The following is a 25,195-nucleotide window of genomic DNA, read 5'->3' as shown; positions in this document are numbered from 1 at the left end:
TTCTCCGGCAAGACTTATAGGCGGTCCATCTTGCCTCTCCTGATCACCTCGACAAAGCGCTGCATCCCGCTCTTTTGGAGACAGGCACAGGCTCCACCCATAGCTGTCTGGTTGAAAAAAGTAGCCAAAATTAATGAGTTGGAGGATCTGGTGACCACCAAGAGAGGCCTCTGGGATAAATTCCTCAAAAAGTGGTTCTATTGGTACAAATTTGTATACAGTGGAACCTGGAATTACGAGCATAATACGTTCCAGGAGAATGCTCGTAATCCAAAGTACTCACATATCAAAGCGAGTTTCCCCATTGAAGTCAATGGAAATGAAAATCATTCGTTCTGCATTGACTTCAATGGTGTGCAATACCGCATGTGGCCAGATGTGGGGGGCGACGGAGAGCCTCGGAAACGTCTGGAAAGGTCCAAAGACACCTCGGCAAACTTTGGAAAGGCTTGGAAACTGAGTATTTCCGAACAGCTGTGATCGACGCCGTTCGGCTCCGCTCGGTTCCGAAGCCCCCCCACCTCAGGCCAAACGCGGTACTGCACACCGCTTTGGCCTGAATTATGCTCGTTTTGCAAGACAACACTCGCAAGCCGAGTTACGATTTAAAAAAAATACAGTGCTCGTATTGCGAAACGCTAGTTAACCGCGTTATTCGCAATCCAAGGTACTGTACTTTGATGTGTGGCCTTGGTGAAATAATTTATCCTAAATGGAGATTGAGCATTCTGGATCTGAAGGGGTGGCTGCCTGACATGACCCCCCTTTTCTTGTTCTGGCCCCTGTCCCAACATTCCCTGTCCTACTTCTCTCCGCCCCCCTTTTTTTTTTCTTTCCCCATTCTTTCCTCTCTCCTTTTTTCTGTGTATTGTTTTCTGCCTTTTCATTATCTCTTTGTTTGGTTCTGTTATTCTTTAACGACCGTATTCACCGTGTAAAAAAACCTCCCTGGGTACCGAGACTCTTTAGTGTTGGGCAATCCAGATATTCTTTTCATGATCTGTATAATGCTCATGACCTCACTTGTTTTCCAAGTGCTGTGATTTTCTAATTCAATTACATATTTTGACATGTTTGTCTTTGCTCTCTGTATTTTCTGTTGTCCTAAAATAATGTATTAAAAAAAAAAATGCACACTCACATGTTGAAAAATCAAAACTGGCTTTACAAATGTCTATGACTCCAAACGTGCTTGTAAACGAAGTCCTGACCATCCAATGAGGTCTGCAGGTGTGATGATGTCACCGTCCTAGGCCTCACCCTAATGGTTTCGTCAGATAGCATCATCTGGGTTCTGTGGTTATTAGGGATGAGCTTCGTGTTCGACTCGAACATCGTATGTTCGATCGTTCGTCGAAATACGAACAAAACGGGTTGTTTGTGCCAAATTCGAGTTACGTTTCACAGACCATAATTCACTGCGGCATGCTTGGCCAATCACAGCTTGCAAAAAACGGAGAGCCATAATTAGCCAAAGCCAGGGTGGCTTTGGCCAATTATGGCTCAGGAGGCTTAGTACACGCCCCACACTATAAAAGGCCGCCTGCAGGTCGGCCTTGTGTAGTGTGTTTTGCGGTGGTTAAGAGAGGACAGAGAGAGAGAGATAGTATAATTTTTTGCAGGTAGATAGAGCAGGAAGGCTAGTCAGTTAATGTTACAGTGTGTAGAGGATATATATACATCCCAGGTGTTGTACATATATTTATACACTGTATAGTTTAGCTAGATCAGTTCTTCCTAATTTACTGGCAGGCAGGTGATTGTGCTAGCTGCAATACGTGGTTTATTGCCTGTGTCCTCTGTAGTTTGCACCTAAAGCTACTTGGTGTGTACTGGCCGTGTGCTCTGTAGTTTGCACCTAAAGATTCTGGAGCAGTGATTTTAATGATGCTTAAATAAAAAAATAAAAAAATTAAAAATTCCTTTAAATATTGTACCTGCTGGGTGTCTATAGTATGCCTGTGAAAACGTCTTTGAGAACCCGGGTCTTGCCCGAGGGAACATGTATAAATGGAAAAAAAGTTTTAAAAACTGAAATTTTTTCAGGAGTCCTGAAAAAAACGACCGTTTTTAAAACTTTTTTTATATTGATACATGTTCCCTGGGGCAAGACCCGGGTTCTCAAAGATTTTTTTTTACGACAATAACTTGCATATTAGGCTTTAAAATGAGCACTTTTAAATTCGAACGTTCGAGTCCCATAGACGTCAATGGGGTTCGAAATGTTCGCACGAACGTTTGGTCCCTAGTGGTTATATATATAGTGGAAGTAACTTGCATTTCAGTCTTGCTCATTGGCTGCTGCAAGAGGTGGATAAGCCGTTTCCTGGGTCTGATATTTTGACCCATAAAACAAATCAGGATGCGCCTTCCCCTCTAAGGCCCCGTACACACGAAAGGATCTATCCGCTGGAATTGATCTGCGGATCAGTTCCAGCGGATAGATCCGCTGGTGTGTACAACCCAGCGGATCTGTTTCCGCGGATTTTTATCCCCTGGGATGGATTTCAAGCGGATAAAAATTTGAAGACATGCTTTCAAATCTATCCGCTTGAATCCATCCCAACGGATTGATCCGCTGGTCTGTACAGACTCACCGGATCAATCCGTCCGAATGGATCCCCCGCATGCGTTGTAATGATTCGACGCATGCGTGGAATTCCTTATATGACCGCATCGCGCACGTCGCCGCGTCATCATCGTGGCGACGGCGCGACACGTCATCGCGATGGGATTTCGGCGCGGATTTCGATCCTATGGTGAGTACACCCCATCGGATCCAAATCCGCGGAAATCCTCGAGAGGATTTATCCGCGGAAACGGTCCGTTGGACCGTATCCACGGATAAATCCTCTCGTGTGTACTAGGCCTAAGGGGATATTATAAGCTGGATCGGCCTTAACCCTGAATTTTACACCTGCAGCATTTTTATTTTATCATGGTTTAACGATATTGTCACTTTAAGTGCTAATTTGCATGCGGTTCTGAGATGATGATAAAAGCCTCTCAAGTTTACCAGCTTTTGATGCATCAGGATGTCGGTTTCTCTCGCTTTCCACTGCAGCTTTCCCAGTGTATGGGATTAGCAAAAGATTTTTTTTTTTTTTTAATTATACACGACTTGGAGAATGCTCTTGTGCGTTCCCGAAGTGTTCCTGCCAGTGAATAGCTCTGATCTAGAATGCAGCTGCTAAGTTAATACTACCAAGGAATTCATGTTTATTTAATAGAACAATTTGAATGAATGTAAAATTAATTCTTACAACGTTAGGCTTTACAGAAAACTCCCACTGTGGACTAACTGGGGTTTGGTGGATGGAATTCACTGGCATCATCTCTATTAACCACTTAAGACCCAGACCATTGTGCAGGTAAAGGACCTGGCCCCTTTTTGCGATTCGGCACTGCGTCGCTTTAACTGACAATTGTGCGGTCGTGCGACGTGGCTCCCAAACAAAATTGGCATCCTTTTTTTTACCACAAATAGAGCTTTCTTTTGGTGGTATTTGATCACCTCTGCGTTTTTTTTTTTGCGCTATAAACAAAAATAGAGCGTCAATTTTGAAATAAATGCAATATTTTTTACTTCTTGCTATAATAAATATATAATATTTTTTTTCCCCTCAGTTTAGGCCGATACGTATTCTTCTACCTATTTTTGGTAAAAAAATCGCTATAAGCGTTTATTGATTGGTTTGCGCAAAAGTTATCGCGTTTACAAAATAGGGGATAGTTTTATGGCATTTTTATTAATATTTTTTACTAGTAATGGCGGCGATCAGCGATTTTTTTTCGTGACTGCGACATTATGGCGGACACATCGGACACTTTTGACACATTTTTGTGACCATTGTCATTTTCACAGCTAAAAGTGCTATAAAAATGCACTGATTACTGTGAAAATGACAACAGCAGTGAAGGCGTTAACCACTAGGGGGCGCTAAAGGGGTTTAGTGTGCCCTGATTTGTGTTTCTTACTGTAGGGGGCGTGGCTGGATGTGTGACGTCACTGATCGTCGTTCCCTATGACAGGGAACAGACGATCAGTGACAAGCCACAGAGAAGAACGGGGAAGGTTTCTTTACACTCACCTCTCCCCGTTCTTCAGCTCCTGTGACCCGATCGCGCGACACCGGTGGTGATCGGGTCCCGCGGGCGCAGTCACGGAGCTTCAGACCGGGTCACGAGCGCGCCGCCGGCTGGGCACTAATAGGGCAACGTACCTGTATGTGCTTGTGCACAGCCAGGGCCATTCTCCCGACGTATATCAGCATTAGGCGGTCCTCAAGTGGTTAAAGGGGACCTTTTACACATTAGATAAGTCAGTGGTACACCAGGTAAGCAGGTGGGAGCAAAGACAAGGGGAAAATGGAGGATGAAAAGCCACGAGAGAGATCCTTCTAAGTGACAATTAACACAGGCGCTGATGGCACAACACATGCAGTCCAGTGCATTTTTTTTCTGCATCAAAAAAGGCATAGAAAGTAGGTTATATGGTTTTCAATAGCATAGTACATGTGAGGTATAACCGCGATCGGTAGAGCGAGAGCAATAATTCTAGCCCAAGACCTCCTCTGTAAAAGTAAAAGTTTGTCGCTATTCCACGAGCGGTCGCAATTTTGAAGCGTGACATATTGGGTATCAATTTACTCAGCGTAACATTATCTTTCAGAATTTAAAATAAAATTTGGGCTAACCTTACTGTTGTCTTATTTTTTAACAAAAAAATATGTATTTTTTCCAAAAAAAGTACACTTGTAAGACCGCTGCGCAAATACGGTGTGACATAAAGTATTGAAAAGACCACCATTTTATTCTCTAGGGTGTTGGGAAAAAATGTATAATGTTTGGGGGTTCTAAGTAATTTTTTAGTAAAAAAAATATGTTTTTAACTTGTAAACAACAAATCTTATGCCGCGTACACACGAACATTTTTCATGACGAGAAAATTTTAATTTTTTAAATTGGTCGTTAAAAACGGTCGTGTGTTGGCTCCAGAGCATTTTTCATGTCGTCAAAAATGGCCATTAAAAATGTAGAACATGCTCCAATTTTTCTCGTCGTGTGTAAGCTTTAACAACGGGAAAAAAACGCTCATGCTCAGAAGCAAGTTATGAGACGGCAGCACTCGTTCTGGTAAAACTAGCATTTGTAATGGAGATAGCACATTCGTCACGCTGTAACGGACTGAAAAGCACGAAGACTGAAAAGCGCGAATCGTCTCTCACCAAACTTTTACTAACTCGAAATCAGCAAAAGCAGCCCAAAGGGTGGCGCCATCTGAATGGAACTTCCCCTTTATAGTGCCGTTGTACGTGTTGTACGTCACCGCGCTTTGCTCGAGCATTTTTTTTTCACGATCGTGCAGGCTTGACAAGAATTATGTAGAGAAAAATGTTGTTTTTTCCATGACATCAAAAACAGTCGTGTGTACGCGGCATCAGAAAGAGGCTCGGTCCTTAAAGGGGTTGTAAAGGTTTCCTTTTTTATTTTCTAAATAGATTCCTTTAAGCTAGTGCTTTTTCACAATGAGAAAACTGCCATTTTTTATATTGGTCGTGAAAAACGGTCGTGTGTATGCTCCCTAGCAGTTTTCTCAATGAAAAAACTGCCCACATTTTTTTTTAAACCAGCTCTCTTTTTTCTCGTCGTGTTTCCCGTCAGTCTTTTTCTCATCGCGGTCGTGTGTATGTTTTTCCGAGGGGAAAAAAACGCGCATTCTCAGAAACAAGTATGCAGCCCAAAAGCAGCCCAAAGGGTGGCACCATTTGAAAGGAACTTCCCCTTTATAGTCCCGTTGTACCTTCCCCTTTATAGTCCCGTTGTACGTCACCGCGATTTGGTCGGACGTTTTTTTTGCATGAACGCGTGTATGCAAGTCAGGCTGGAGAGGAATCACGTCGGGGGAAAAACGTTGTTTTTTTCCTGCCGAGAAAAATGGTCGTGTGTACAAGGAATAAATGATTTTTTTTCTTGGTTTTCTTGGTCTGAATTTCTCACTTCCTGTTCCTCCTCAGTAAGCTGTTCTGGCTGACTAACCCCCAGCCAGTACGGCTCGGGTTTATGGGGGCAAGCTTACTGAGGAGAAGCAGGAAGTGAGTAATTCAGACAAAGAAAAAGTTAAAGGAATATTGATACAGAGAAAAATACAGGGTTTGCCATTGATAACCTGTCTGTCTTTGGCTTTACTACTTTTTGAGTCATTGACCAAGGACTAGCAAGTAGATCACAAAATAATAGGGAAGTTGGAATTCCTTATCTACATACTTGTTCCAGGTCAGGGACCCAGAAATGACTGAAGCCATTGGATCTTCCGTATTTGCCGGCGTATAAGACGACCCCCTAATTGTCCAGCTAAAATGTTGGTTTTGGTATATACACAACGTATAAGACGATCCCCTTTCCACTAGTCATGCCTCGCCTCACCTCACTGTGCCATTACATGCCAGACTGTGCCAACATTACATGCCTCACTGTGCCACCATTACATGCCTCACTGTGCCACCGTTACATGCCTCACTGTGCCATTGTTACATGCCTCACTGTGCCACCGTTACATGCCTCACTGTGCCATTGTTACATGCCTCACTGTGCCATTGTTACATGCCTCACCGTGCCACCGTTACATGCCTCACCGTGCCATTGTGACATGCCTCACTGCCACCGTTACATGCCTCACTGTGCTATTGTTACATGCCTCACTGTGCCATTGTTACATGCCTCACTGTGCCAATGATACATGCCTCACTGTGCCATTGATACATGCCTTACTGTCCCGTTGATACATGCCTCACTGTGCCACCGTTACATGCCTCACTGTGCCATTGTTACATGCCTCACTGTGCCATTGTTACATGCCTCACTGTGCCAATGATACATGCCTCACTGTGCCATTGATACATGCCTTACTGTCCCGTTGATACATGCCTCGCTGTCCCGTTGATACATGCCTCACTGTGTCACTGCATGTCTCGATCCTTTACCTTATCCCTGACATGCTGAATCTCAGACCGCGGCTGTCCATTTTCAAAAGCAGCGCCTCCTCCTTCTGCTGTTCCGTTGTAGGCGGAACACTTAGCTTCCCAGGAGACACTGTGTTCAGCATTCCACCTATCACGGAGGGCATCCGTGATAGGCGGAACACTGAACACAGTGTCTCCTGGGAAGCTGTGTGTTCTGCCTACAACGGAACAGCAGAAGGAGGAGGCGCGGCTTTTGAAAATGGACAGCCGCGGTTAGGTTACCGGCGTATAAGACAACCCCCAACTTTTAAGAAAAATTTCAGGGGTTAAAAAGTCGTTTAATACGCCGGAAAATACGGTAACTGACGTTTTTATGAAAAGTAAGCCATGGCAACCTCCATATCTGCCCAGTACAGATTTCTTTATATAGTGGCATTAGCAATGACATGTGGCAATGCAGGTTCCAGTCTTACACGTGTGTTCTGTCTGCAGCCTCCATGTACTCTGATATACAGAGGGACCCACCTGATTTAGGAAGTATTTTGGCTCATCCTGATTATCTGGAAGCAAACACTGAACTCATCAAACCCAAGAAACTCCAAAATCCGGTAAAAGCATCTAGAAGTCACCAGGAGCTCCACCGGGAACTGCTAATGAACCATCGGAGGTAGGTCTCCTGTGTTATAAAACTGAGATCACCGGCCTCTTTGGTCTGGAATGGGCTATTATGGCTCTAAAATGCCTATTGTTTTATATTCATTATTACTTTACATGGCTTTCTGTACTGCATCCTAATAGTCAATCTGGTAGAAATTGCACTAACTGTTCACTACAAATGTATGATACCAACTCATCTTAAAGTGGAGGTTCAACCTATAAAAAATTTCTAACACTACATCCAGCCTGCGCACCGGCGCCGAATAGAGCCGAGCCGACCCGAGCTTCTTTCGGGAAGTCGTGGCGCGCTGTGTGCGCCATCGTTTAGCATGTCAATCAATTGGCATGTCAATAGGAACGCCCACTCCCGCGGGATTCCCTACCCGGAAGCCGCGGTGAATTCCACGGCTAAACGCTATCTACGGCAAAGAAAAAAAAAGGTCAGTGTCATTTTATGTGCAGGACTGGGCTGGATGTAGTGTTAGAAATTTTTTATAGGGTGAACCTCCACTTTAAGTCCCGTACACACGATCTGACTTTCCAACGGGAATTGTGCGATGGCAGGATGTTGTCGGATAATCCGACCATTTGTGTGCTCCATCGGACAATTGTTGTCGAATTTTCCACCAACAAATGTGGGATAGCATGTTTTAAAATTTCCCGACAACACATGTGTGATGTCGCACTGTCTGATCGTGTGCACACAAGTCCATCGGTAAAAAATCCAAAGTACAAACACGCATGCTCAGAAGCAATGCTAACCATGAGACAGAATTAGCAGAAGTGTCCAAAGGGTGGCTCTAAAGAGCTGAAAAAACATGTAGTACATCACTACGTTTGTGTTTGTTGCCTGACAACGTTTTGCCGTCTGTATGCAATACGAGGTCATGGCCAATGCCCTTGGCACAAAATTCCACGACTTTGTCCGATGGAAATCCAATTGTGTGTACGAGGCTTTACTAGCCCACCTATCCACAGCGCTGAAAGTTTCAGTAGCTCATTCCACTCCACATATCATACCCCACTAAATCTGTCTAGTCCAGGCTCTCAATCAAGGTTTCATGGAACCCAGGGGTTCATGGAGAAGGGAGCAATGCCAGACTGACCTCCTACATACAATGGCTACCAATGCAATGGATAATCCCTGTGCCTGTGTGGGTTTCCTACAGGTACTCCGGTCACCTCCCACACTCCAAAGACATGCTGGTAGGTTAATTGACTCCGGTCTAAATTGGCCCCAGTATGTGTATGTATGAATGTAGACATCCCAACCTGCAAAAACGAATTTCAGGGAGGTGGCAAAGTCATTTCAGGGAGGTGTAGCTTATAACCGGCGCCCAATGGAATTTAGCCTTATTAGTGCCAAAGAAATGCAGCCTTACCAGTGCCAATTAAATGCAGCCTGATCAATGCCAATTAAATGCAGTCTATCAGTGCAGCCTATCAGTGACCATCAGTGTCCATTCTTGCCACCTCATCAGTGCCTACCAGTGCAGCCCATCAGAGTCCATCAGTGCAGCCTTTCAGTGTCAATCAGTGTCCTTCAGTGCCACCTCATCAGTGCCCACCAGTGCCACTGATCTGCCGAGCTGGTTCCGGCTATCGTGAAAGCTCCTGCGCAGGCGTAATGTGATCTGCCGAGATGGTTCCTGCTAACGGGAAAGTTCCTTCAAGGACTGCGCAGGCGCAAACTTGCCGACGAAAATCTCCGAACCTCGGCCGGCATCCAGGGCGACGTGGATTTAGAGGAAAGTGGCCAGTCGGCTCGTTCGGCCTCCTGGCTCTTTTTTTAACATCCTACAATCCACGGGGATGTTAAAGAATGAGCCTGGATGCCGGGCGAGGTTCGGAGATTTCCGTCAGCAAGTTTGCGCCTGCGCAGTCCTTGAAGGAACTTCCCCGTTAGGCGGTGACTTGTCCTTAAGGTTCCCCTATCAGTGTCCATCAGTGTTGCCTCATCAGTGCCCACCAGTGCAGCCCATCATTGTCCATCAGTGCCCACCGGTGCAGCCTATCAGTGCCACCTCATCGGTGCCCACCAGTACAGCCCATCAGTGTTCATCAGTGTCCACCAGCACAGCCTCAGTGTCCACAAGCGGTGTCCACCCCCCTCCCCTGGCCACAGACAAAAGACAGAGCAGTCTGAGCGGCTGCCGCGGCCTTACTCCATTCGGCCACTCGTGCTGCTCTGTCTTCTGTCTGTGGCTGAATGACAGGTCCAACCGGGAGCCCACTCGCAGGTGTCCGGGAGCCCAAAGCCAAATGCGGGAGACTACAGAGACTCGCGGGAGACTTGGGATGTCTGTGAATGTGAGTTAGGGACCTTAGATTGTAAGCTCCTTTACGGTGGGGACCGATGTAAATGTATAATATATATGTAAATCGCTGCATAAAATTGATGGAACTATATAAGTTCCTGTAATCAATCAATAAAATTAAGTACTGTACCACATCACTGCTAAGAGGTGCAGATACTAATTTATTCCAATAAAACTCAGGGAGATATTCCAAAAATATCCAACACATTTCATGGTCCACGGATCACTCTTCGGAGGTCTAATCCATATGTAAACAAGCCCTTACATGGCTGAACTTCTTGTATAAGTGACCTTGGGGTGACAGGGTCACTTTAAATAAATGTGTTGGTCCCTTTATTGTTTTACAGCGACCATGAAGTGTTAATCTAGAACAGATGATGTAACACTTTTTGTATCTTTTTATACGCAAACAACAATAAAAAAAACATTGAAATTAAAAAAAAAAAAAAAAAAATCTAGAACAGAACCACCAGAAGGGTGGGCACTAAGCAAGGATCGCGTGGTCTGACATTTCGGTTATATCAGTCATGTGTCAGCATTTTTTGCAGATTTTTATTAAAATTGTCATCCAGATCAAGCAAGGCCTTATGATTGCTTTCCTAATAATATCATTGGCAGCAAGTTCCGTTTTTACTGACAAGATTGCTAAAATACCAGCCAATTGGCTGCCTCACATATGTACTAATTCCGTGCACGTTCATCAACCAGATCATAGCATTTCTGAGAAGTAGAACTCCATTTTATTTTTTTTAAGTCCCCCTCTACTGTTTAAAAAAAATATATAGCATCATAAAACGTAACCTGTCCATGGTCCAGCACTGTCCTTGATGTCCACCTTGGTCCAGAGACTGTAGACACTTTGGGGCAGATTCACGTAGATGCGCGGCGGCGTAACGTATCTCATTTACGTTACACCGCCGCAAGTTTTACGGGCAAGTGCTTGATTCACAAAGCACTTGCCTGTAAAATTGCGGCGGCGTAACGTAAATTCCACCGGCGCAAGCCCGCCTAATTCAAATGATCCGGGTAGGGGGTGTGGATCATTTAAATTAGGCGCGTTCCCGCGCCGATCGTACTGCGCATGCTCCATCTGGAAATGTCCTGAGGTGCTTTGCGCGAAATTTCGTCGCAAGACCTAATTTTTAAACATTCGACGTGACTTACGTCCATTCCTATTCACGGACGTCTTACGCGGAAAAAAAATTTCGACGCGGGAACGACGGCCATACTTTAACATGGCATGTCTATTTTTACACCACCTAAATAGCAGGTGTAACTTTACGACGGAAAAAGCCGACTACAGACGACGTAAGGGAATGCGACGACTGCGCGTACGTTCGTGGATCGACGGAAATAGCTAATTTGCATACCCGACGCTGAAAAAAACGCAAACTCCACCCAGCGGACGAAGTATTGCATCTAAGATCCGAAGGCGTACGAAGCTGTATGCCTGTCGGATCTTACCCAAATGCCGTCGTATCTTGGTTTGAGAATACAAACTAAAGATACGAAGCAGGTAATTTGAAAGTACACCGGCGTATCAGTAGATACGCCGGCGTACTTCTTCTGTGAATCTGCCCCTTTGTTATTCTGCCCATTTCTTGTGAGCCCAGCCTGTCATTTACATGACCCATTTGGGGTCGCATCACTACGCAGGCTGGGGTTACAGTACTCCAGGACAGAACGACACTCACACATCGTTGCCAGAGTGCTGCTAAGTCCTGAAGAACGCCGGCCGCTGCCAGGAAAAGAAGGAGCTGCAGTGACATCATCAGATGGGCAAGAAGACTGCAGGAAAAAAGTTGTATATAGGGTTTTTAGAAAAAAGAAAGAAAAGCTTTATATCACACTGCATATGCAGACTTCACTAGAAATTTTTCTTTAGCTGGTCATATTGGTCAGGCAGGGGTGGACTGGCAACTCATGGGCCCCCCGGGCAATAGGAGATTATGGGGCCCCCGGGTAATAGATTATGGGGCCACACAGTATACACACACACACACATACTGTATACATACACAGTATACACACACAGACACACAATATACACACACAGTATACATACACACAGAATACACATAAACACACTCAGGGCTGGACTGGGACAAAAATTTGGCCCTGGACTTCATCTAGACTGGCCCACTTTGACAGGTCTCTCCCATGGTGGCCGGACAACACCCACACACAATCATTTTAAATGACATTTTTAAAAAACAACATTTTTTACAACCCGAAAAATTATCGCGTGATTACTCTCTGGGCCCCCGGCTACAACTGGGTGGGGAGCGGAGGAAGATCACTGCACCAGGGTAGGCAAGGAGAAAAGCAGGCAGGCAGCTGGCTGGGACTTGAGCCAAGGCAGAAGAACATGTGAGCGGAGCTCAGGGCCGTCTTAATAGCATCATTGGCCCCTGGGCAAAGTAATGCTCTGGGGCCCCTACAATGGAGACAGTGCAGGTAAACAGAAATCAAGAAGGTAAGAGGTAGGGGATATCTGGGGTGTAGAGGGTATAGAGTGCTTGGGGGATATCTAGGATGTAGAGGGGTCAGAGTGCTGGGGGGATATCTGGGATGTAGAGGGGTCAGAGTGCTGGGGGAATATCTGGGATGTAGAGGGGTCAGAGTGCTGGGGGGATATCTGGGGTGTAGAGGGGTCAGAGTGCTGGGGGGATATCTGGGATGTAGAGGGGTCAGAGTGCTGGGGGGATATCTGGGGTGTAGAGGGGTCAGAGTGTCGGGGAGATATCTGGGGTGTAGAGGGGTCAGAGTGTCGGGGGGATATCTGGGGTGTAGAGGGGTCAGAGTGTCGGGGAGATATCTGGGGTGTAGAGGGGTCAGAGTGCTGGGGAGATATCTGGGGTGTAGAGGGGTCAGAGTGTCGGGGAGATATCTGGGATGTAGAGGGGTCAGAGTGTCGGGGAGATATCTGGGGTGTAAAGGGGTCAGAGTGCTGGGGGATATCTGGGGTGTAGAGGAGTCAGATTGCTTGGGAAATATCTGGGGTGTAGTGGGGTCAGAGTGCTGGGGGGATATCTGGGGTGTGGAGGGGTCAGAGTGCTGGGGGATATCTAGGATGTAGAGGGGTCAGAGTGCTTGGGGGATATCTGGGGTGTAGAGGGGTCAGAGTGCTGGGGAGATATCTGGGGTGTAGAGGGGTCAGAGTGCTGGGGGGATATCTGGGGTGTAGAGGGGTCAGAGTGCTGGGGAATATCTGGGGTGTAGAGGGGTCAGAGTGCTGGGGAGATATCTGGGGTGTAGAGGGGTCAGAGTGCTGGGGGATATCTAGGATGTAGAGGGGTCAGAGTGCTTGGGGGATATCTGGGGTGTAGAGGGGTCAGAGTGCTGGGGAGATATCTGGGGTGTAGAGGGGTCAGATTGCTTGGGGGATATCTGAGGTGTAGAGGGGTCAGAGTGCTGGGGGATATCTGGGATGTAGAGGGGTAGCCTGGGCTCAAGGACCAGCTGCTTTGGGGAAAGGGCAGGGGCCCCCCATGCAGCTGGGGCCCCTGGGCAGTGCCCAGGTGTGCCCTCTCATTAAGACAGCCCTGGCGGAGCTAAATGGGCATGCACCCGAAGATAATGGAAAAAATACTCCCCCTAAGCTAGTAGGAGCGAGGGGGTGTAATTCAGATTTTTTTTTTTTTATGAATCCTGCACTGACTGTCTTTGAAATTGCCCCAGCCCCTGTTCAAATCCAATCCGGGGACAAAACCAGGGACAGACTTGGTCCAGGGACTGTCCCGGGAAACCGGGGATGTCTGGTCACCCTACTGTATAAGATATTTACTGGCAGAAAAAAAAAAATTTACTATCCAAAGTTAAAACAACAAGAGCAGAAGATTTAATAGATGGAAAGATGAAAAAATGACTGAAGGTCCGTTTTAATGAAAAACCAAAGTGTAGTAACTCATAATAACCAATCAAAATAGTGTAATAAAAAAATCCTGCTTGTTGTTTTTTCAATACACTTTCATCAAAATGTGGATTATACTGTATAGAGTTCAGTAGTAACACATGTAGAACGCAATTAAAATGCATCTAACGGACTGCACAGACGTGAACCAGCCTTACTGATCGTACTGCAGCCAAGGTAACTGATTTGTTCTTGTTGTTGGTAACTTCTTTAACATCTCTGATCTTTGCTGGGACTCATTGATAAATACCATTAGGTGTTTCTAACAGAGTTTTACCAGATTGAAAGCTGTAGGTGTCCGTTATCCTAGGAAGTGAGTTGGCGGCTTCATTTACAAGTCAGATGGAAGTCAGACAATGAGGTCACTGGGGAACCCTGTACGCCAGATAACCTTTATACTCACATTTGACGCGCTCACATTTAAAAAGGCGGACACGGCTCAGAGAATCTTGCGGCTCTCATGGCGTATACATTACAGCTTGCTACTATTTTAGCCGCTAAATGGATTCACCTGAAGGCTTAATACAGTCTACCAATTGTATGGATAGATCGCTACCCAACAATTGTTTGTCTGTTTAGCCTCCTATTCTAATTTATAGGAAAAAATGGTTAAACTTCTTATTGTAGACAGCTTGGATTTTCAGCTGTTGAATTCATTTTTTTATAGCGCATTTACATATTGTACATTCACATTAGTCCCTGTCCTCCAGGAGCTTACAATCTAAAGTCCCTAATTCATATTTATTAGACATGCGCAGAACAGAAAAATGAGTTTTCTTTCGTTTCGGATAGATTCGTTATGTTACTAATTTTAGTTTCGTTAGGGAATTTGTTTAGTTTCATTTTCATTAAATTAAATTTTGTTTATTAATTGTCTAATGAATTCCAACTTTACAGAACGCTTATCATTCAGGTCGGCCGAAAAATGATTGACCGATTAAAAATTCTGTGTGAAGAATAGCTGGTTGTTAAGCAGCAGGCTGGGAAGCTGGCCGCCCGCGTCCTTAACAACCGATGTGTCGTCAGCTGGCTTCCTCACTGACAGATGAATGTAAATAAAAGAATGGCGACATTGCTTGGCAATAGAAAAATGTTACAAAAAACAGTGTGCCCCCCCCATGAACCATACCAGGCCACATACCTTCATGTTGATAGGGACAAGGGCCTCATCCCTACAACCCTGGCTGGTGGTTGTGGGGGTCTGTGGGCAGGGGGCTTATCGGAATCTAGAAGCCCCCTAGGGTTGCCAGTTCATCCCCTTAAACCCATACACACATGAATTACACAGGTTCTGAGGCTAATTAAATGCAGATAAGGCAACAAGTGAGTTTAATTACCACCTTAATCAGCCACAGAACCTGTATAATTAATGTGTTTGGTTTTAAAGGGATGAGGGATGAGACCCCACCTCCCCCCCACATAGTACCCTTACTCATTCACCAAAGTCAAACTTTTTTTTGACAAATTCGTTATAAAAAATAAAAAAATGTGTCCCCCCATGTGAATCCATTAACAATCATGCTGCCTGCCGCACCCGGAAAAAAAAAACTGCTGTCGCCGACATAAAGGCTGGCTGACTACTGCAGGGTCCTCCGTTTGACATTTCTTATGTAGATAAGGGATGGGGCCACCTGACTACCTCACTTGGTTGCACCACCCCTTCTGACGTCATTGACAGCATGCACAGGTCCTTGACGTCAGAAGGGGATGGTGCCACCAGGTGGCCCCGCCCCTTACCTGTATAAGAAAGGTCAAACGGCCAGCCTTCATGTCGGCGAGACCATCTTTTTATTTTCTTTCTTCTTCCTCAGGTGCGGCGGACCACGTGATTGACGATGGACCTACATCGAGGGACACTGTTTTTTTATCAAAAACTGTCTCTGTGTTTTTATTACCTTTTGACACTTTTTGGTGAATGGAGGGGGACCGAGATCTGGAGGCTCCTTTGTTTAAGGGGGCAAACATATTCCGATAAGCCCCCTGCCAGAAGATCCTCACAACCACCAACCATACTTGTTGGGATGAAGCCCTTGTCCCCATCAACATGGGGTGGTGGGTGCTTTGGGATGGGGGGAAAAGACCCCCCCACCCCAAAGCACCCACCACCCCATGTTGAGGGCATGTGGCCTGTTATGGTTCATTTAATTTAAACATTTGGGCATGGGGTTCCCCTTGAAATTCGTACCAGACCCAAAGGACCTAGCATTTTTTTCAAATGCCAGGCAATGCCGGAATTCTTTTCTTTACACTCATCTATCAGTGGAGAAGCCAGCTGACAGATGATGACTCATCGGTTGTTAAGGACACGGACGGCAGCCTTTTTTTTTTATTCTGCACGAATGCACTGTCTTTCAAATTGCCCCAGCCCCTGTTCAAATCCAATCCGGGCACAAAACTGGGGACAGACTTGGTCCGGGGACAGTGTCCTCAATCCGGGGACTGTCCCCGGAAACCGGGGATGTCTGGTCACCTTATTGTAGTCAGGTGCAGTTTTCCCTGCATTCTGTAGGTGGCGATGTGTCATTATTACAAATGGAGTGGGGGGCCAGATTCAGATACAAGATACGACGGCGTATCTCCTGATACGCCGTCGTATCTTTAAGTGCGGGAGGTCGTATCTATGCGCCTGATTCAGAGAATCAGTTACGCATAGATTCCCCTAAGATCCGACAGGTGTAAGTGTCTTACACCATCGTATCTTAGGCTGCATTTTCAGGCTGGCCGCTAGGTGGCGCTTCCGTATGTTTACGCGAGGAATATGCTAATTAGGTAGATACGCCGATTCAGAAACGTACGTCCCGCCGGCGCATTTTTTTACGTCGTTTACGTTCGGCTTTTTTTCGGCGTATAGTTACCCCTGCTATATGAGGCGTAGCTAATGTTAAGTATGGCCGTCGTTCTTGCGTCGAGTTTTGAAATGTTTACGTCGTTTGCGCAAGTCGTTCAAGAATACGGCTTTACGTCATTTACGTTCACGTCAAATCCAATATGTCCTTGCGGCGTGATTTGGAGCAATGCACACTGGGATATTTTATGGACGGCGCATGCGCCGTTTCAAAAAATACGTCAAAAACGCGGGTTCAAGTACAATTTAAATAAAACACGCTTTATATTAGTGCCTTCAAGAACTGTCATAATCCATTACTGATTTCCTATATACAATGTACAAGATAATTAATAACAATCAAGGATTGCATGTGGTCTCTCCCTGATTTGGGCCTAGGGTTGCCACCTGTCCAGGAATCACCCGGACAGTTCGGGTTTGGGATCTTGTGTCCGGGTTTCAGTCTGCCTGAAACCCGGACACATTATTTAGACTGGGCTTTGGCTCCTCAAGTAACTGAGGTAGTCACACAAAAATCTGTTGCCATTTGGGAGATGCGGGCCGCTATCCGGGGGCAGGTTTGGCATCACTGAGGGGGAGCCATGATGTCAGCAAGAGCAGTTTGGCCACACCCACTGTTTGCTGCAGCGCGCTGCATTAGCACTCTCCTTGAGGCACCCAAAGGTGCCCCAGGTCTTTTATAATCCTATTGTGTATACTACGAAAAAAAATGTGCCCTGTGCCGCTAAAGTATTCGGGTTTGGCTTGAAGAAAAGGTGGCAACCATAGGTGTGCGCAGCCTATTGCATTAGGGTGTGCACCCTAAAGCTCAAACACACATGCACGTGTATGTGTCTACATTTATATGACCCGGAACACTGACCTCCCTGCCGCCACAGTGAAAGAAAGAGCATAGACACTTCTCTTATGGCAGAGCAGATAAGGGGTAGATCTTTCACATGTTCCTGCTGCTACACAGAGCAATTATACTAATGTGCACGGGGTGATTAGGATGTGCCTGGGCACACCCAGCACACAATGTGCACACGCCTATGGTGGCAACTCTACTTGGGCCTAGGCCAGGGCCTACTTACATTCGGGAGCGGGGAGAATGTAAGAAATAAATCTTCTTCTGCAACCCTAGACTTACAGTATGGAGCATTTTTTAGTTCCTGTAGTATAGAGGGCATCACTACACGGGTATTTTGTTGCTGTACCCCGAATTTATACATCCTTTTTTTTCAGCACCATATTAAATAAGCCCATTAAAGGTTCTATACTCAGTAACAATACTCACATAGCAGCTAAAATCTAATTGGACTGGTAAACAGATTCTTTACTGGTGTATGTAGCTTACTGCACTGCATATCATCTCTGTCTTATATGGCGATGCCATGCATATATTGGGGCATCTTCATTGCACTGTATAGATATTGCCAGTTATTTTCCATGATGATAATCCTAGCTGCTGAATTCCCCTGACCTCCTCTGTGTATGAAATGTCTTGGCTAAGAGCTAATATTACCAACATAAGCATTAGCGCATTTTTATTAATTTTCTGAAAATGGTGTTACTCTGCCCTCTAGTGGCAATATTTCAGATTTCCTCTCAGTTTGTACTTTCTGGGTGAATTTACTGAAATACAATTATACAAATATACAAAGACAAATATGCCAATCTTAAAATAATTAGAGATCTATTTTTTTCTATTAGGCCATGTATTACATTCTGCAAAGCATAGTCCAGAAAATTTGCCCATGAACACAAAGGCCCGGATTCAGAAAGCAGTTACGACGGCGTATCTCCAGATACGCCGTCGTAACTCTGAGTGCGGGCCGTCGCATCTCGGCGTCTGATTCATAGAATCAGATACGCCTCAATGTTGCCTAGATACAAGCGGCGTAAGTCTCCTACGCCGTCGTATCTTAGGGTGCAATATTTACGCTGACCGCTCGGGGCGCTTCCCTAGACTTCCGTGTCAAATATGCAAATTAGGTAGATACGCCGATTCAGAAACGTACGCCCGCCCGGCGCATTTTTTTACGTCGTTTACGTAAGGCTTTTTTCCGGCATAAAGTTACCCCTCATAAAGCAGGGGTAAGTCATGTTCGGTATGGACGTCGGAAACGTACGAACAGCGTCGTATTTTACGTCGTTTGCGTAAGTCGTTCACGAATAGGGCTGTACGTAAGTTACGTTCACATCGAAAGCATTGACAGTTTGCGGCGGAATTTGGAGCATGCGCACTTGGAAACGTTCACGGATGGCGCAGGCGCCGTTCGTAGGAAACGTCAATTACGCGGGGTCACAAGTAATTTAAATAAAACACACCCACATCATCCACATTTGAATTAGGCGGGCTTACGCCAACACATTTACACTACGCCGTCATAACTTAGGGCGCAAGTTCTTTCTGAATACGGAACTTGCGCCCTAAGTTACGGCGGCGTAGTGTATCTGAGATACGCTACGCCCGCCGATAGATACGATAATGTATCTGAATCCGGGCCAAAATGATTTCCACCTAATCTAGCCATAATCAGGACAGACACAGCCAGGGGCTGACTGACAACTCATGGGGCCCCCGGGCAATAGAAGATTATGGGGCCCCTCTGGCTTACAGATGGCCACCACGCCAGGTGGCAGTGCAGAGGCAGGGCAGCTAAAATCTTGGGATATTCACATTAAAAGCATGTCAGTTTCGGACATATCAGGGACAGATCTAAAAAAAACACAGATTTTTACATACTGTCCCTGGTTTTACTGAGCCTGGCAACCCTGGACACAGCTCTGTCTGTATGTATTTTATAAATTCTGGAAACATCCTCTGGCTGTCCTGTGTTGAGGAAGGGGTAAGTGTTGGGTGGTATTTTTTTCTGGGATAATCCCATCTCTAAGGTATATACACTATATTGGCAAAAGTATTGGGACGCCTGCTTTTACACGCACGTTAACTTTAATGGCATCCCAGTCAAGCACTGATGTTGGACGAGAAGGCCTGGCTCGCAGTCTCCGCTCTAATTCATACCAAAGGTGTTCTATCGAGTTGAGGCCAGTCAAGTTCCTCCACCCCAAACTCGCTCATCCATGTCTTTATGGACCTTTCTTTGCGCACAGGTCCAAATCATTGGGTGGAGGGGGGGTTATGCTGTGGGGTTGTTTTTAAGGGGTTAAATTCCAGTAAAGTGTCAGCATACCAAGTCATTTTGGACAATTTCATGCCCCCAACTTTGTGGGAACAGTTTGGGGATTGCTCCTTTCTGTTCCAACATGACTGCACACCAGTGCACAAAGCAAGATCCATAAAGACATGGATGAGCGAGTTTGGGGTTGAGGCAATTGACTGGTCTGCACAGAGTCCTGACCTCAACCCAATAGAACACCTTTGGGATGATTTAGAGTGGAGACTGGAAGCCAGGTCTTCTCATCCAACATCAGCGCCTGACCTCACAAATGCGATTCAGGAAGAATGGTCAAACATTCCCATAGACACACTCCTAAACCTTGTGGACGGCCTTCCCAGAAGAGTTGAAGCTGTTATAGCTGCAAAGGGTGGGCCAACTCAATATTGAACACTACGGACTAAGACTGGGATGCCATTAAAGTCCATGTGTGTGTAAAGGCAGGTGTCCCAATACTTTTGGAAATATAGTGTATATTAAAAGAAAGTGGCCACTGGTGATGTACCGTTGAATTTTGTATGGATAATATTTTATAATATCAAGGAGCATATAATGTAACTCCCACACGTCTTTGTGTCCTCTTTCTGCCTTCCACAGGGGTCTGAGTATTGATAAGAAGCCAGAGCTCCAGAGAGTGTTGGAGAATCGACGGAGAGACAAGATCGTCCAGCAGAAGAAAGAGGAAGAGGAGATCAAGAAGATGCAATCTCCCTTTGAACAAGAGTTACTAAAGAGACAGCAGAGACTGGAACAGGTGAGGGCACATCCCTATGCATTAAGGTGAAAAAACATCCCATGCTTACAAGCCCCCCTTTTACTTACCTGAGCCCTCGAAAGTCCTGCGTTGTGAACGCGTTGGCTTCTCGGCTCTTCATTGGATCAATTGATAGCAGCGCAGTCATTGGCTCGCGCTGCTGTCAATCAACTCCAATGACGCGAGGGTTGGGAGGCGGGGCTGAGTCCTGTAGTTGGCGGCTATGGACGCTAAATACAGGACTCGGGAGCGTGCCAGCAATGTAACCCCCTCCAGCCCTCATTCATCTCAGACTCTAACCACACCCCCTTCCAATCCACGCCCATTTGAGCCACGCACTCTATTTTACATGAACCATGCCCATTTTTCGTAATGTATAGAAGGTAGGGCCCAAAAGTGACTCAAGCCCAGGGGCCCCCACCACCCTAAATCCTGCCCTGCAAGGCGCTATTGTTAAATCTTCTTATAAACCTCTCTTTATAATGTTTTGTATATTTTCTGGACTTCTGTGCCCCAGCCGCCTGTGGCATAAGTGAATACATTTCCTGTCAGGTCATTAGAGACTACATTGGCTTGCTGGTCTGTGGTGATGAGCCTGTATAGGTGATTATCCAGTTTTCCTTTTACAAGGAATCGCTTGTTAATGTGAATTATGCATTTATCACCCTGGAACTTAAAGTGGAGGTTCACCCTCAAAAAAAATTCTGACATCACACGGAGTCGCGCCATCCTACCGACAGAATGCCGGTGTTTTTTTTTTTTTTCTCAGCACATACCTCTTAATCGCGATTTTCACCTCAAGGCAATCCCGCGGGAGTGGGCGTTCCAAAGCACTGCAGTGATTGACAGGCTTCCGAACGGTGCATACTGCGCGTCACAGGTTGCCGGAAAAACCCGAACGTCGGTGCAGCTCTATACGGCGCCTGCGCACCGACGTTCGGGTTCTGTCGGCAACCTGTGACGCGCAGTATGCGCCGTTCGGAAGCCTGTCAATCACAGGCAGTGCTTGGGAACGCCCACTCCCGTGGGATTGCCGTGAGGTGAAAATCGGGATTAAGAGGTATGTGCTGAGAAAAAAAAAAACACCGGCATTCTGTCGGTAGGATGGCGCGACTCCGTGTGATGTCAGAATTTTTTTTAAAGGATGAACCTCCACTTTAACTGTGAGAATGTTGTTTGTAAGACTTTTCACTGATAGAAGGCCCCCTTCTAGTTCTGGAACATACAGCACTTTCTTTACAAGGATACTGTGCTTGCCTCCTTGTGGTGTAATGCAGTTCAGGAAGCCCTGGCCTTTACCTTCTGATGAGATGCTGTTCCCGTTTTCTACAAAAACGTTGTCTTTTGCACGGTAATCAATGTTTGTGAAGAAGGTCTCATCGCTAGTCATGTGGCTTGTCGCACCTGAGTCTATGCACCAGCCACTTGGCTTGCCGTTTTGTGTTACTTTAAAGGTGCCACTCCATGATGTGTCTGCAGTTTCCTTTGTGACTGCCTTTGACTCTTTCTTTTGTGGATAGTTGTAGCTTTTGCCGCTCGGCTTTCCAGATAGAACAGTCCTTTTGTAAGTGACCATTTTTTTTACAGCGAAAACAGGCTCTGCTTTCTTTGCTGTGCCTTTGTACATCTCAGGAGCTTTGTCATCATGGTGCATATTTTATTTCCTTCTGTCATTCATGGATTAATTTTCCTTTGACATATTCCAGTGTCAGCTCCTGCTTGGGTGTGGTTTCTACAGCATTAAAGTGGAGGTTTACCCGGAAATGTAACTTTTTAACATTAGATTCATGCTCATTTTGTCAAGGGGAATCGGTTAGTTTTTTTAAAAACTAAGCAGTACTTACCGTTTTAGAGAGCGATCTTCTCCGCCGCTTCCGGGTATGGGCTGCGGGACTGGGCATTCCTATTTGATTGACAGTCTTCCAACAGGCTTCCGACGGTCGCATCTATCGCGTCACGGTTTTCCGAAAGTAGCCGAACGTCTGTGCGCAGGCGCAGTATAGAGCCGCACCGACGTTCGGCTTCTTTCGGCTACTCATGACGCGATAGATGCGACCGTCTGAAAAACTGTCAGAAGACTGTCAATCAAATAGGAACGCCCAGTCCCAAAGACCATACCCGGAAGCGGCGGAGAAGATCGCTCTCTAAAACGATAAGTACAGCTTTGTTTTTAAAAAAAAAACACCCGATTCCCCTTGACAAAATGAGCATGAATCCAATGTTAAAAATTGTTTTTAGGTTGAACTCCCGCTTTAATAAGAGGAGTATAAGTCTCTGGAAGGCTGCAGAGGAGCAGGGCAACAATATATTTATCTTCGATGTCCTGTCCGATGGCGCGCAGCTGCTCTATGATCTCTAGCATAGCATTCACGTGGACACACATTTGCTGGCCTTCTTCTAGTCTTATCTTATATAGCTTTCTTAGTAGAAATAACTTGCTGTTTAGACTTGAACGCTCATGCAGTTTTTGTAATGAAGTCCACATACCTTTGGCCATTTTCTCTGCTTTTATGTGGATAAGCTAGTCATCCTCTACTGTTAAGCTTATAGTCACTTTTGCCTGCCTATCCTTCCTATTCCAGTCCTCTGTCTGTGGGTCTGTCTGTATTCAGCACTTGCCACGAGTCATCCTTAACTAGAATCATTTCTAGTTTAAACTTCCACAGCTGGTAACTGGCATTGTTCAGCTTTGCAATTGTAAACTTCACATCTGAACCACTTGCCATCTTTCAGCAGCTTGCTTACAGTACTCACTGATTTGCAGAATTCTTCCCAGTGCCTGGGAGCTGCTGGGGTGCTGCCGGGTGTCTGGGACCCATAACCTGTTGTGTAAAGTATTGAAATTATGCAGGAGCATACAACTACATACACAGAGAGACAACACTGATTATGTCACATGAGATACACACTACAGTGCCACCCGCTGGACAGATAGGTATAATGCATACAGTATTGTCAGTTTATTAGCAAACATGCTGTGAAGCCTCGTACACATGACCGAGTTTCTCGGCAAAAAACAGCAAGAAACTTGCTGGGATTTTTTTTTTGCCGGGGAAACCGGTCGTGTGTACATTTTTTGATGAGGAAACTGTCGAGGATCCCGTCAAGCCAAAAAGAGAGCATGTCTTCTTTTTCCTCAAAGGGAATGGAGAAACTTGCCTTGTCGAGTTCCTTGACAGCTTAACAAGGAACTCAGACGAGGAAAACGATGTGTTTCGCCCGTCGAGTTCCTCGGTCGTGTGTACGAGGCTTCATACTTCCAACAAGTTCCTCTTTAAAATTATTTTTTTTCTTTTTACTTTTTCTAGCTTGAAAAGGAACAAGAAGAACCGAAGGAAGAAGGTCATGCCCCAGAATTTATAAAAGTGAAAGAGAGCTTAAGGAGAACGGCCACACTACCCAGCGATGACCGAATGTTGTAACGCCAGCAGGCTTGAAGTTTTCTGTCGAGCTGAATTCATCGCGCCACCTGGGCATCTGACATTGCAGACGTGTCTCTTCAAGGAATTCTCCCTAATCCTAACTGCAGTGCGTACCACGACTTCCTGTCCACAGAAGCGGAGTACCGTTCTATCTACAGCCACTTCAGTGTTGAATACATGATGCTTAGCCCTATCACTTGGGGGGGGGGGGGAACCGTTACATGACCACATGTGGCTGTGAAGATTCGTGGCTAAGCTGATGTGTTGCCTACGCTTTCCGTGTGACATCACTTCTTCTGTAGGTTACCATGTGTATGTGCTGTACATCCTATCATATGTGGAGAAGGGACTGCCGGTACGGAGACTGGCAAACATCATGAATATAGTGGAGTTTGCTGCTTATATACTCTGCATGTTGTGTACAAGATGCAAGTGTTTCATAGCCATAGGTGACTGCCATATGAGGTGTTGTCACATGACCAATCAAGGCTTCTGTGCTGTATCGACCCCATGATGGGGCAAATGCTACATTCCAGTTGATGTAACCACCAGGACTTCAAGATCTTAGAAAAAAAAAGTGCATTCCATGGTACTGACCAGAGCAAGAGCGCATTTTTGTTTTCGACCACAAGGTGGAGCAGTGCAAATGCACAACACTTTATTTCCAAACCCCCCAAAGGAGTTTGGCAAACCCCTAATGAGTTCTGGACCCCAGAGCCAGCGACTTGATGTTGCTGAAATTCATTTTGGGATTCACCTAGACGCAACAAAGGTCTAAGGTGCTTTAGATGATTTCTCAGGCATAGATAAAGGCCAGTGTGTGTTCAAGCCTTAATGATATACAGTTTATGAAATGAATGAATGCCAGTAAAAGGAAAGGGATCATATTCTTCAATGCTATACGGTAGGGTAGGCTAAAATAACTATGTAATAAAATAGAACTGTGCCCCAGAGGTATTGCACTTTTGTCACGGTCAATGGTGAAAACTTTGAAATATCGAGTTGTGTTGAGTATTTCTGATGGTACTTCACAGAGACAGATAAACAGATATTTGCGTATTTTTAACACTTGGATGAAAAGCAAAATGTGCGTTGGAGAAACTGCCCATCGGAATGTATGGCATTGCCTACAAAGTGCAAAACTGGGCATGCGTGTTTGTACT

General features: G+C 45.7%; 1 protein-coding gene across 2 annotated transcripts in view; it reads left to right on the top strand.

Annotated features, from left to right (window-relative positions):
* FAM107A (family with sequence similarity 107 member A) overlaps nt 1-24,983 on the top strand; it is a 185,844-nt gene extending 160,861 nt beyond the window's left edge. For both annotated transcript variants that reach the window (XM_040359095.1, XM_040359096.1), the window contains 3 exons: nt 7,455-7,629; nt 20,454-20,610; nt 23,919-24,983. In XM_040359095.1, coding sequence (XP_040215029.1) covers nt 7,455-7,629; nt 20,454-20,610; nt 23,919-24,032 — 446 coding nt within the window. In that variant the 3' untranslated portion in view covers nt 24,033-24,983. The remainder of the gene's footprint in view (nt 1-7,454; nt 7,630-20,453; nt 20,611-23,918) is intronic.
* Nucleotides 24,984-25,195: the final 212 nt, after the last annotated feature.

This window comes from Rana temporaria, chromosome 7 (genome assembly GCF_905171775.1).
Source record: "Rana temporaria chromosome 7, aRanTem1.1, whole genome shotgun sequence".
NCBI lineage: Eukaryota > Metazoa > Chordata > Amphibia > Anura > Ranidae > Rana > Rana temporaria.
This window is presented reverse-complemented; position numbering and strand designations above follow the sequence as displayed.